The sequence below is a fragment of the Etheostoma cragini genome, chromosome 22, assembly GCF_013103735.1.
Source record: "Etheostoma cragini isolate CJK2018 chromosome 22, CSU_Ecrag_1.0, whole genome shotgun sequence".
Lineage (NCBI taxonomy): Eukaryota > Metazoa > Chordata > Actinopteri > Perciformes > Percidae > Etheostoma > Etheostoma cragini.
In genome coordinates, this window is record NC_048428.1 from 15,371,787 (window position 1) to 15,386,403 (window position 14,617).

General features: G+C 40.2%; 1 protein-coding gene across 4 annotated transcripts in view; it reads right to left on the bottom strand.

Moving 5' to 3' along the window:
• The window catches only part of lmbr1 (limb development membrane protein 1), a 37,603-nt gene extending 23,145 nt beyond the window's left edge, over positions 1-14,458 (bottom strand). For all 4 annotated transcript variants that reach the window (XM_034862113.1, XM_034862114.1, XM_034862112.1 and 1 more), the window contains exons 1-6: positions 14,204-14,458; positions 10,329-10,401; positions 9,370-9,409; positions 8,277-8,416; positions 6,712-6,815; positions 29-155 (exon numbers count right to left, since the gene is read on the bottom strand). In XM_034862113.1, coding sequence (XP_034718004.1) covers positions 29-155; positions 6,712-6,815; positions 8,277-8,416; positions 9,370-9,409; positions 10,329-10,401; positions 14,204-14,266 — 547 coding nt within the window. In that variant the 5' untranslated portion in view covers positions 14,267-14,458. The remainder of the gene's footprint in view (positions 1-28; positions 156-6,711; positions 6,816-8,276; positions 8,417-9,369; positions 9,410-10,328; positions 10,402-14,203) is intronic.
• Positions 14,459-14,617: the final 159 nt, after the last annotated feature.

Sequence of the window (14,617 nt, forward strand, 5' to 3'; positions counted from 1 at the left end):
GACGACATAAAATCTTTTAAAAACTTACCGTAGAGTGACTCCATACTGGCTGCATCATTGTCAATGAGTGCTGATGCCACCCACACAATGCCCAGGATGAGCAAAGCCAGCAGGAAGAGCATCACAAAGGTCTCTAAAATACGCGCCCTGATGCCCTGACAGAAAAAGCGCACAGAAAAAAAGATTACATTTGGCTAATCCAGTTGAAATCAGTACCATAATAAACACAAGGGATCTATATCAACATAAATCCAAAAACACATTATTCAAACTGACGTTAATTGCACTGAACTGGGAGGTGGTATTAGCTACATTTCATTTTTTTTTTTATCACAAAACGAAGATTCATTTTACTAGACATCTCCCTCCTCCCTCCATCCTGGCTCGCTTATATTAAAAGACCATCATTTCCATTTGCAGCACACCATCATGACATAAACGCTCCCACAGATTCCTGTGTAAAAAAAGCTCTTTTATACACACATATTGTTGTCTATAAAGTGGGTCTAACAGGGGCTGGTGGTGGCAGAGGTGAAATTAAAAAAAGTAAGGGGGCGGGGGTGCTTTAAGGATCATGAAGCCTGGCTAGGTCAGCTACTGTCTGCGATCAAGAGCAGGCCTCCCATCTGGGGCCGATTAAGAGCTCCCTTAGCACCACAGTTGTGTCCCTGGCCGCGCAGACGAGAGGGTTTTGGGGTAATTTGGGTTTTCCGGGTCACAAACTGCTGAGTGGTTAATAAAGTCCTCCTCTACCTGTTCACACAGTTTCCATTTCCCCCCCTGCTGGAGAGCCAAGCTGTCTAGCACTGTAAGATAGATAGGCGGTCTCATACACATGTCAGGTAGGCTACCAGGCACAGGATAACAAGGGCTCTCTGGCTTTTGGAGCGCTGCTTAAATTGGGTGCATATGAGCAATTTGTTACCAGCTAACATAATGGTTGTGCGGTTGCTGTTCAGTATTTGCCAACAGGTACATGAAGGGGGCCTCTCTTTGAAAGTTCCCCCTGTTAATCAAGTTGCTTTATAGAATGGAAATGGTTTCAATTCTGCAGATTAAATCAGACAAGACTTAGGTTGTTTTTTTTTTGTTTCCCAACACAGTTCATGATTGTCATCCAAACCACCTGTCCTTTAGTATTTGCATTACAATTTGGGTCACTTCTTAATAGCTGTCTTCTTCGTATGCAACCTAAAATATAGTTCCTTCTAACTCATTCTTGAGCTTGAATCTCTTTTACACGCCCCTTTCTCAAAAACAGCATATAAGCATCACAGACATATTTGATGACATGATTATTCTTCACAATATCACTGACCCATTCAGTCCGTGCTTTGGATAGTGCTATAAGCCTATTCTCAGACTCCATTCATTGTCAATGGTAAAAATCTATTGCAGCATCCTTTAGCTATTACTGAGCAATCATTTGCGCCTCCACTAACATGATATTGTGGAAAAGCCTCAGTGAGTGAGTGCAAATTTTCTAGCACAAGAGGGAGGAACATGGGTAGGGTCTGGAGTGCCCCAGTGTGGCCAAGGTGGACACTGCAGCCACTCGACAGGTAATGTTTAGTCAAACCTAAAAAATCGTTGCAATATATTATGAATAAATGTATAACATTGATAGATAAAACACATACCTTAAGTAAACTATATATGCATATGTTCTGTTATGCCTTACATCATAAATAAATTCACCACTCAATGGAGATCAATAAACTAAAAATATCGCCACAAATCTGACATTCTGCTGACTGCCCTTATGCTCTTTGCTCACTTTTAAGTTCACTAGATGGATGCTGCGATCAAGCCCGGCTCAAATGGGCAGTGGGGAAAACACTCAAAACCACCAAATTAAAAAACAAAGAAAGAGAAAGGAATAGATGCAGAGGGACAGAGAGAAAAAAACAGTGAGAACAGGAGATAGACTGGCGGAGGAGAGGAGTCAACGTCTGAGCGCATCTCATTTCCCGGAGGTGAGAGAGGTGAGAGAGGAATGCTTTCAGGGACTTCAGTCACGTCCCACACGCGCTCTCTTAAGGATGCATCAGGACAAATAGAAGCAGGAGGCAGGACGTGCACCCGCCCAAGTGCACCAGTCCACCTTAACAAGCTGCCCATGCCATGCTGTAGGTGTATTCCCTTTAGATAGGTCTCTCAATCATTTATAAGACTCAAATCATTACCCATTCAGATCATTTAGGGCAAAGGCAATGCTTGGCACCTCCCTTACTATCATCACTGGATGCTGCCTCGCTGGAAGAACAATCCACTGTATCAGACGTGTTTAAACTGCACGGGCGAAAGACAACACTGAACTGGGACCCCAGACTGGTTTCATTAATCTATCCACATGCATGACATTGCACACTGAAAGTTATGTCTATCCTTACCTATTATTGCAAGGGACAGATTAAGTCCATTGTTCCTCCTCACATAGGTAAGGAAGGACAAATGTGTGCTTTGAAAAACTATGGTATAAAAATAGGAAAATACAAATGAGCTATCATCACAAACAGTATCAAAGACTGTCAACTGGTGAGGGAAGGGAGAAAAAAAAAAAAAAAAGACCCGTGCCTTGGCATCCAGAGCGCCCGCTGAAAGTTTCTATTCTTGCCATTCTAAATGTGTAACTACCTCTAAATATAGCAGCTCTGAAATATTCAGCATCCCCTGATCCTCACACCGACATTGAGTGAGGGGCTGGTTAACTGCAGCTATGCGCGAACAAGACTGGAGAGACTTCCAAGAAATGTGTGGAAATGCGTGGCCAGAGAGAAAAGTAACCGCTTCATATGCTGTCACACACATACACACGCACTTCACTAGCTTTTTCACCTAGCCTGCTGCAGAAAAACTAAAAGAAACAAAAAAACTAAAGCACAATCTGCCACTGCCTTTGATGTAGTGCTTTGACCGATGAATCCAGCAGAGAATTCACCTCTGAAAGTTGAATGCCACTGTGCAATGGTGGACAAGTGTAAGAGAGAGTGAGAGATGATACTTGGGAAGGTGCAGGGCTGTTGGATATTTTGTGTGTGTGTGGGTGGGTGGGGGTAGGAGAGAGAGACAAAAGAAGAGTTAGGTGGTGCAGGAGCTTCCTAGTTGCCACCATCAATCCTTAGCAGGTCAGCAGGCGGTGGCAGAGATCATCCCACAGACCATCCTTCTGCTCACTGTCAGGGGCGTGTGGAACAAGGGCCAAGAGAGTAACAAGTGAGGGAGGGGGCAGGGTCCTTTTTTGCTCCCCAACAAAACTACTGCCCTCTTTGCAAAAAGACATGCCAGATGCCCAGAGACCTTATTAGTGTATCCTTCAACCAGTCGGCCACAGAGCAATGACCGTGTCAAAGACAGAAAGCAGAGGAGAGGGACACTCCCCTGTAAAGCTGCAAAATTAACTTCTAAAGACTTGTAACAAGACTACACATCGTATCGTTCAAACCGGGGTAGGGGAGTGGTTGGGTGGGTGGATTTTGCCAAAAAGAAAACATTGTGAAAGTAACATGGTTTTAGGGTGTGAATTAAAACCCCTGTTTCCCTGTTGATTTCATGTCTGATTCACCAGATGAGTCAGAAAACAGCAGAATTTAAATGAAGGAAGCAGCCTCAGTACTTTTATTTGACATCCTACAGTGACGACAGCTTGTTCTGATTACAGAGAGGTGTCAGACTGATAAGTCTTCAAAGAATAAATGGTGTTTTTTCTGAAAGGTTAGGACCAAGTACACCATGTAGTCTATCAACATAATACTCTGACCTACTTAGTAATATAGATGAGTTGTAGTAAATCAGTATACATGTATAAAAGACAATATCTAGCTTTTCTATCAGAAATAACTGCCAAGAATCTGGAACGCAATCAGTAAAGTCTCAGAACTTATCACTTAGGTTAGAAAAACTGAGTCACGAGAGGAAGGGGGGGAAAATCCTGAGCAACTCGCTTGTTCTTTTTTAAATTCCCAGCTCAAACTAATATGTTGCCATGGTAACGAACATTGTAACAGGCAGCTTTAGGGAGACATTGTGACCTTAAAGGAAGGTATGTAAACACCACTTTATATTCTCTGGCTGGCCCTGCCCGAAAGAAGGCCTGGGAAAAATGTCTGCATGTGCAGGAGATTTGAAATAAATATCCAGGCCCCTATTGTGGAGCTCCAACAAAGAGGAGTATCTTAGTAACACCACGCGGGTTTGCTCGGCGAGACGTTTTCTCTTTCCCCCTACATCTCCCCTCCTCTCCCTCCACAATAAACACACTTCTCATCATTGGCGGGTTAGGGCTTAGGATGAGATTGATGAGGAGTTTCTTTAACTACCAGATGAAACCTGTTGCCCCTTTGCTGGGTCAGTCAGGGGGTCAGACTCGTTCCAACTCGTTTCAGGATCAAACACATTTCAATACTGTGGGTAAGACCAAAAGACTATTCACTGCAAAGCATACTTTACGGAATTTATATTTCTTGACGTAGTTTTTTGGTATGTCTAGAAAACACCTCCTGGTAATAGTGCACACTGTTTATCATACTAAAGTTTCAATAATTGACTGTGACACTGAATACATATTTTTTAGCTCAACATAACATCTGAGCATTTGTGCTAGAAAATAGGATTAGACACTGAACACTGAAATAGACCAGAAAGTTGTCATTGTCAAAACCTATTTTTTTTTTTTTTACACCTTGATCTAATTGTTTGTGAGTAAATATAGCTTCAAAACATCTTATCCACAAGTAGAATTATCAAGCCAACTTAAGTTCCTTGATATAAATAGAAGGCTGAACAAAGGCTGGTGCGGATGTCTTCCCAGTCTTTTTCAGAGCATGTTGATCAGCTTAATAAGGATGACAGGCATGGCTCTCATTATTATAATGCCATCTACTGGTGGTGTGAAGACACAAATGCTTTGTAAAGCCTCAAAAGAGGAAAACTGTGTCTTTCCCAACAGCTAAACAATACACAATACTTCATTTAGTATACTACTTTGTATGCAACATACACAAATACACCATTCTATATAAGTTTGTAAAACATCATCAGAACCAAAAGACCTGAACTACATAATGAGCTTCATTGGCCTCAGTGATGCAGCTCTTCTGCAAAGATTTGAGAAGCTGTAAAGTGGGAGACATTTTACAGCAGCAAATAAAGCTAGATCATAACATCTGACATCAAGACCCTAAGTCGCTCTGATTCATCCACAATTTGGACAATTTGTTAAACTATTAATCACTCAAGTGACAGAGCCTCTGACGAGCTGAACAGTTAACATAAAAAAAAATCCACATTTCCATCTTTATTCTGGTGGCGTCTTTTAGTACATCGTCAAAAGTAAACACAGCCACATGAAAAGGCTGACTTACAACGTTAGTAGTGAAATTCATCATTCACTTCATTTCCGCAGTCAAAAGGACCTTGCAATGCCACAACATTAGCACAGGAGGTTAAAATGCCACATAAAACCTTATGACAACGTGGTCTAGTGCTGTTTTGGGGCAAAAGGATAATATCACATTATAAAAACTTGGATCTGTGTTTTACACTCCTCTTGATTTTTTTTTTTTTTTTTAAAGATGAAACAGGAGTGTCACCTCCAGCCCTTCCATAGCACACACATTATATATACCTGGAAGTGCAGCTAAACATTGAACAGTGCTTCCTCTAAGCAAATTTATGGAAGATCAGTAGCAAGAAACAGTCTTGCTGAAATAAAAAAGAACAAAAAGGACAAACGGGAAAGAGGCCCTAATCCGGCTTCTTACACATCAGGGCCTGCCCTCTACTGAAGAAATCCAACCGAAAGAAATTAGTGCGCTAAGGAAGAAAATAACTGGCTATACACTACAGTACAGACTAATTTTTATGTGCTTTTGCCAGGAGGGACATAAACCAGAGAGGTTTCAAACTGTGACACAGGATAGAGGTGTATTAAAACTAAATCTTTCCCCCTCCATTTTGCGAGGCTCTATTGTGCTGTCATGTTGCTGCGACTTTATGGACTTTTTGGAACACGAGCCCCCAGCCTCTTTTTTTTTTGCAGGTAATCAATTAAACAAGGAAGTTCGCTGAGCCCTACAACTCGATTATTAGCCTGTCCTTTTGAAGTTTTATTTTAGGGGGCTGGGGAGGAGGTGACAAGGAATCAGGCTTTAAATCAGCGAGGCCGATGAAGCAGTGTTGAAGCGTTTGCAGCCTATGGCCTTATTGGAAGGGTTTGTCAGGATGTGGCGCTGGGTGAAGTCCAGATTCGTGGTTAATGAACTTTCTGCGGTGGCAGTTACAGTCAGTGGCGTGAGTCAGGGAGAGGGCATGGACAAGGCACCTGCTGGTGCTTTGTTGTTAACAGAGAGCCCTTTGCATGAATAGCAAAGCATGCAAATACATCAACACAAGAGACCGAGAATAAACAGGGTTCCATATTTTTCAGGTCAAAGTTTCCAATTTGTTCCAGCCTTGATTTTAAAGCATTTCAGATTGTCTTGTTTTCACCTCTAAATCACGGTTCATAAATCACTTCAGTATCACTTTTGGTAATTATGCTCAGGATTTTTAAAAGGCTGTTCCAGACTTTGAAAGCCCAGCCAAATGTCAAACTACTTTCCCAATTCCTTTTTTTCTTGATGATCGTTGGTAACCTTGCGTTACACACAAAAATAAAAACAAAAAAAACAATACATTGAAATTCTATAACAAACATTTAAGGCAATGTACCTTTTTAGATCCTGCAAATCCCTCAGACTCCAAGAAGAAGTAGGCAAAGGGCATCAGAACAAAGAGACAAAGGTTGGAGAACAGTGACACCAGGTTCCACAGACCTGCAGAAACCAAACATATTAGAGTGTACATATGCAGTTGTATGCAAAACTTATTATAAATCAATAGTCAGTCAGTTTTTTCATGCTCTGACAAGTTCTTAAAAAAGGTTTCCCCAGAATTTTGAGAGCTTTCCCTTAAACATTATTATGTAGTAGTTGTGAGGCGAAGTGCCAACACAGGTGTTATCTGGCAAGTGTCTAGTTGTCACGTCTATGTTGTGGACTCTTATGCCCCCTGGTGGCTGTTCAGCCTTCCCTTTTTTCGGCAGAGATGGTGTTTAACACTGACTCCGTTGTGTGTCTAATTGACTGACTGTGACATAAAAGAATCAATTGATCTGATGTGTGGAGATACGGTGGATGGAACGGAAAATTCGAAGCTGCCACTAGTGGTTACACATTTAACATGACCACAAACATATTGTCAAATTGTATTCCTTAAATACAATTACAATATTTTTAACAATCAAAGTAAAAAATGTTTCAGCATTTATGAAAAGTCAAAATTCCTCAAACAAAGGTTTTAAAAACGGCAACAATGCCTCTATTTTTTTTCGTAGTTACTCCATTCTAATATGTTTTAAGTAGTGTTATAGAACAAACAGAAACTGGATTCCATCATGACTGACTTGAGTCTTGTTGCCGTGACTATGTAAAACCTTACCAAAAATGTTTGGATAAGAATTCCTATCTATTTCAGAAGAATTTACAAACAAAGAATACAAGTGGTTTGAATTACAACTGAATAATAATGACGATAATGATGTTTATCTATAGTGAATTGAAGAGTTTTAGTAGACTGGGTAAACCCCGCCCACTCTGCTAGCAATTTTATTTTGCCTTGTAGCTGGGTCTGGAAACCTGCACGTTTAATTCTCCCGCTTCAGTTCACAATTTTGTGGGAACCAATCACAAACTGGCTTATCTACCTGCGCGCTATTAGCGAGTTTAACACAATGACGGCAGAGAAGCGACCAAGCAGCTTCTTGTTTACATTCAACATAGAGACCATTGGCCATTGGTATGACTGGTTGAAGGACTATCCAATTGCGTACGGTCATTTGAACTATACCTACGCTCAATCTCAAATCTATTAAGTTTGGCTTGGTCTGGTAATAGCCAGACTAGAGTTTTAGAGCTACTTTACATAGAAGTCTTATTCAGATAAGTTCAATTACCTACAAAACACAACCGTTTCTAAAACCAACATGTACGTGGGGACTAGTCCCTTGCAATTTGCACAGCATGTTAATCAACACATGTATTGATTTTGACCATGTAAATAGTTAATAATGATTACAATCAGTGTTATTCCAAGATATTTATTTTCGTTGAAGAGCAGAATTCCAAAGACTTTAAATCAAAAGAATTTTTATCAAAAGACAAAAGGAGCAAGAAAGGGAGAGAAAACTGGTTAGTTCAACAAAATAAAAAGACAAATGAAATGTGAGATCCACTGACCGTGAATGAGGGATCCATTGAGCCACTGAATGTAATAGTTTTTGGGGAAGGAGAGGAGGATCTCGTTACTAATGATTGAGAAAGGCAGTAGGAAGACGGCACCACCCGACACTGCCAAGGTGAAGGTGCACAAGTACAATCTGCAAATAGAATCAAACAAACAGACACACGCAAAAGTGTTAGGACTGTTCAAGATCCAAACTAAGAATTACAACGCATTAAAGACATTTTTTATGTTAGACTATGTTACATTACTTGGTTACTAGAGGATTCATTTTGGAAGATAAAAGTCTCACTTGGTTTACAGTGTGACAAATGAATAAGCAAAACAAGTGGGGATTAACTTATTCAGACACAGTGACCACTCATATCAATCTATACTTTCTACTATATCTTTCTACCCCTCAGTTTTATCGGCCTCTGTCCTAGTTCTAAGACAAAAGACATGGATTGGCTATTTTATTTTCTGCAGCCTGTAATTTCTAGAGATTCAGAGGCAGTGGCTCTCCAGACTGGGCCAATGGGAGTAACCGTCTGCTCAGTGGTCCTCGGCACAAAGTCCCCACTTTACATTATCACAAAAAGAGCTCATTAAATGGAATGCTTTCAATTATTAAGCTGAACCCTCGGGTACCATTTGGCTTAGCTGGATCTAGGCATGCACGATGGTGTGGATACAAAAGGCACCCTTGAGCGTGATGAGTGCTGCAAGTCTAAACTGAGAGACACGTGAGAGACACTTGCCAACACAGTTCTAGCTAATGACACAGCGTGAAGACATTCAGAGTTAGTAGTAGTCAGTAAATGAATGCAATGGTTTTTTTTTCAATGTATGCAATACGTTATTAGTAAAAGTGCAGCAACAAATATTTATTTTCATTATTGAACATTTTCTAGATAGAAAACTTCCTAAGGCCCAAGTTGACATCTTTTTTTGTCCAACCAACAATCTAAACCCCAAACATGTTCACCTCACTGTGAAATAAAAACAGAAAAGTACTCATTTCTAATTAACTCAATGTTTACCACAATTTCTAAAATACATTGTTTCAAAGAAAGAAAAAAAGACTGAACTGAAATCAGCTTTACTCACGATATTCTATTGACAACCGCATCTTCATCCTCATGGTCATCTATAAAGGAAACCAAACCACTTCAGTCACAAGGTGGTTAGAGTGTGACGCTTTGAGCTGTATAAGTTGCACATTTCATAAATCAAATTGTACTATAAAAAATGGCATGGCTATATTTCCTATTTGGGGGCATACTGATGCATCTGTTGAAGCAAATTTAATTCTACAATTCCTTTGCACCTTTAAGTGAAAAGATTAGGCTACCAAAACACCAGGTTTAAGGAGAAGAGCAACCTAGATTGCTACTGTACAAAACTCGAGAAGGGATTTCTGGTGCATTGTGGTCTACTTTCAAAATGAGACAAGGGAAGCCTAGGTGACCTGGACATACTAAATATGTCCTGGGAAAATGGGATACGGGTTTAACTGTCTGCACGGGCCTTCTTGTTTTCTCCTTCATAACTAGGTCACCTTTTCAGTTCTTTTCTGCCTGTTGTAGATACTATGCTGTGTCAGAGATAATACAGTAGAACAAAACACATCCTCCTGTAAAGATCCTGTGAGTCTTCAATGTTTGAATATAAAACAATATTGCAGATATAACGTGCCCAGTCACAATTGTTACAGTGCCAAATTGTTTTCATTTTGCCACAGCCTTTAAAGCTACTTAGGGCGAATACAGTTCACACTGATACAAAGCTGACTGTGGCAGATTACTCTACAAGCATGGGTGTGGTGTCTCACGCAAACACCTAAAGCCTTCTTGGCCATGACTTCCTTTCAGTCAAAACACAAAGAAGGGCTCTGTCTGTTAGCAAACACACCTTAACCAGACAGACTGACTAACTATCTTCTACAATGGTTGCTTTGAAACTAGCTCCACCATGGACACCATCAACGCTGTGTAAGCGTTACAGATGCTTTAAGACGATGAAATCGTGCTGATTTCTGTTCCCACAGAGTGTGAAGATTCACTTACCACTCTTCCTCTTGTATCTGGTTATAATGCAGTAGGACACAATGTAGAGGACTGCAAACAGGAGAAAGCAAATCTGAAACAACAACATAAGAATCTTAGTAAAGGACTTAGCAGGACTGGAGATGGATCAGCACTGACAATCATTAGTAAACAGTTACCTACAGTACACTGAGCAGATTTCAAACTTACCTGCTCATGTTTCTGTTACAGTATGTTCCATACTACAAAGAGTGTGGGATGGTTGTGCTTTACTGAAAATCTATTTACTGATCTACAGTGTTATGTTCAAACCCGGCACAATGGGATGATTTGATGTGATAACCTGAATACAGTGTGGGGACCTGGATCAAATTCCTACCATGTTCTAATAATACTTGATCACTTAGTATTTGTGCAGGATGTAAATGCACATTTGTTGTCCAAAAATAACTTTCCTTAGGTCTGTTAAAAATGTCTGCCGCATTATTGCACAAATAATTCCGTACTAAGCTGTAAAACTCAACATAACTAATTTATTTGATTAGAAAGAACACCTAGCAATGCATTATTGTTTTAGCTGACAATAGTAATTAGGCCACCAACGCTACATGCAAGCTGCTCCAGAAATTACCTTTGCATGCAATTTATTAAGTAACTGCAGCCTCAAAACAAGTTGGATGGTCTTACAGAAGGATCACATTCCACATTTCCCCCTTCTACTATGACAGTGACCAAGACATAACTAATGTTAGAAGCTCCCACTTCAGCACTTTGCACCCTGTCAACATTGCACAACTCATCACGGGCCAGCTGGGATTATGAGATGACTGAGCCAGACACCAGGCAGACCATGCACCTTTCAGACAGACAAACAAACTATAAAAACAAATGCCAAACATCCTCAGTCAACCTGGCAGGTATATACTGTTGAATGACAGCTGTGGCAAAAATGTTTTTCTTACCACCTGTAGTCCCCCTTTCAAATTAAAGACAGCTGATATGTATGCAAGCTACAACACTGTGGTGACAGGGGCTTAAGTAAACCCATGTACACGAAAGGGGAAAACCCAGAACAGCACAGAATCAGGTGCATGGAGCTGATAAACTGCCACAGACTCAATAGAACAGTTTGGAAAGAGATAACGAAAAGTAACAAGTAGAGTTAGGCGGTATCCAAATTTTGATACTGTCAAACCTCTTCCCTATTTCATTGCGGTATACAGTATTGACGTAACCAATTAAAAATCATGACAAAGCTCAGACAGTGTCACTAAACTTTTGGCTTGTGCCTACACCGTTCAGAAACTGACACTAAGGCTGAATCCCATTTCTCCATCTTACCCCTACCCCTCGTAACCTTATACTGAAACACTTCTCCCTTCTCATTAGGTCGGAACCCAAAATGCTGCCAAACTGCAGAAGTCGCGCTCTATATCGAAACCAGGTCACTCTGTGCGCAACTGGCCATCTTTCTTTTTTTTTTAATGAAAGTATTGAGACTGATACCGTTGCTATTTTTAAGACCCTGCGCTATACCCTGTAACAAGCAGACCAGTCAACGCCACTAGCAAAGTTATCTGTTTTCCCCAAAACAGATACAGAATTAGACTTTAAGCAAAGGAAAAGAAGCAGGTAATAAATGTGCCTTCCTGCAAGCAGCTTGCAAGTGTCCCTGAACAACTTAGGAACAGTATCTCACACCTTTATGATAAATGAACTCAAGCTGGAGGTAAGGGACAGTAATTACTATATTTCTGAGAAAGGATCCTGAAAGTAGATGAAATGATCAGTATGCTTTGGGCATTGTAATAATGTTACTAGACAGTAGCGCTGGGTATTGTTCAAAAAATTTTAATATCGGTGCCAATACCGTGACTTCAATACCGGTTCCTGAACCATACCAATTTTCTAAAATCCATTCAAACAATAAAGAAATTACATAATTACAATTACTTGATACTAAGGAGGCAATATGGTCAGTGTCTAAAAAGTATTGAGTTTGGTACCCAGCCCTACTATACGGTAGGTCAATATTAAACATGGGTTGATGCAGTTTAAGGCATTATATAAATGCTGATTACCAGACATAGATTTCTGCTGAAAGCCCCAAAATATAAGGCCATGTACACCACTGAGTTTTAACAAAAGGTTTGTCAAATGTTTACATTAGCATGGACGTGACTGTGGAAGGAGAGAGTAACACAATCAGTCAGTGGAAGTGCACATTATATTGTCTCCTAATGGTAGAATACTTTATAGCAGAAAAGTGGTTATTTAAGTTAGGAAGTCAAGGACAATAACATCTTTACAATTTTGTTCATCTCATTACGCAGCTCTGTGTACAAAAGCATGTGACAGCCTGATAATGTTGTTACATTCTTGTTTGGAAGTAGTTGTGGAAATATAAAATCCCTTACCAAACACATAGTCACACATTATCCTGTGTTAATCCTATTCCTCACAGTAACATGGCATTCTGTGCATTTTTCAATCACTGTTTACAGTAGGACCCTATTTCGGAGCAAACAGTTCCCCACACTTCAGGTCTAATAAGAGCATACCATCTTCTCACTGTGTCATGTTTCCCAACTTGAAACTTAACCCAGAGTAACCTCGGCTACAAAAAAAGCATGTGCAGCAATACATCAAATGTTGGCCCCGCAGAAATCAACTCATAAGCTGACTGACCATAGACATAAGGTTAAATGATACAGTATCATTAAAGCATCATGCAGGCATCTTACTTTAAGAATGTTGATATGGGATACTGAGAGTCAGGTGTAGGGATGCTTGGGACAAAATGTGCAAGCTATAGCTGAGATGATGAGCGTGTCTGCTCGTTAGACATTCGATATTTTCTATATTCCAAAAGTGTCTGTCAGGAATAATCAAGAAACCTACTCCAGTCAAAGTGTCCCCTCTTGAACTGTATCACTTACATTGTTATCTATGACAGTATGGCTCGACATCAAGACACTCACAATGCAAAAACAATGTAGTTCATGGCAAATTAATTTGATCAACAAAAACAATTTTCAAGGCACTGACAAGAGTGTATTAGTCTATTATCTATTGTCACATGCAGGTGCGGGGGCCACCCCGCAGGGACTTGTAGAGGGGAGACATTTGTCAGACAAAAACATAACTGTTTACCTAAAATAGTACACTGCAAAGAACTCTGACTGCTGACCGAGCTGTACAAACAACATCTACCACAAAAAAGATGCCCTTCTTAAAATACAAATTCAAGTTCAATGACAAATTAAAATGAGTTAATTAAGGTAAACTTCGTATGAAATCACATAACAAGCAAAGCCTTTTCTCTTCGGGGAACCCCTCGCATCTACATTTTTCAAATGCTAATGATATTATACTTGAATTTAACTGTTCACAAACAGATATTTAACTTTTTAAACCGTTGTTTTTCATAAGACAATAAGAACTTGAATCAGGTTTTCACCATACATCAATCTTTTCTTACACGTGAAACTTTTTGCGCTGCAAACCACGCATATTACACTGTTAACTGTTTAGGAAAATGGAATATGAATACGGCATACAAAAATAAAGATTTAATCTCGCTAACGTTAATTCAGGGACATTGAAGTAACGTTAGTGAGATGTCCCGGTCCTTACTTAAGCTACTGTATTGGCAAAGACTGAAAATCGCCCCACATGAATATCTTCTTAGTGAACACATATTTATTACAAGTCTGTCCTACTATAATTTTGATAGAACCCTAACATGAACTGTTGTTATAAAGCTTAGCCAATATTCTGCCGTGTCAAAGTGACAGGTGAAGCTAACGTTAGCTAGCGTTAACGTCGCTGTGCAGTAGAGGACGTTGTTAGCCTGTTAGCCTTGACTAGCCGCTCCGCACGTTAACGTTACTTACGATGTATTCTCGAACTTGGCTGTGGAAATTCTGCTCTCTGATAGTAACATCGTCTTCTTCCATTCTTCATATTGCAAATACTAAAAAAGGCAACAGGTCACTACATGCTAGCTCGTACAACTGGCACCAACAGCAACAACTCCAGTGTCTTCCTCCCAGTGAAATTTAACTGCCCTGACTGGTAGAAGAGTGCTGCATTCACGTGCTCTTCGGATGGTCCCATTCCTACATCCCATTTTGGAAAGTCGTTCTGCCGACTTTCTAGTCTTAACGACTACTCAAAGCGTTTTTACATGGTACAGGAAGCATTCACCATTCACACACATTCAACCTGGTCCAAGTCTTGCCCAAGGAGACTTCGACTGTGGATTGAACCACCAACCTTCCAATTGGCAGGCAACCGCTCTACCACTG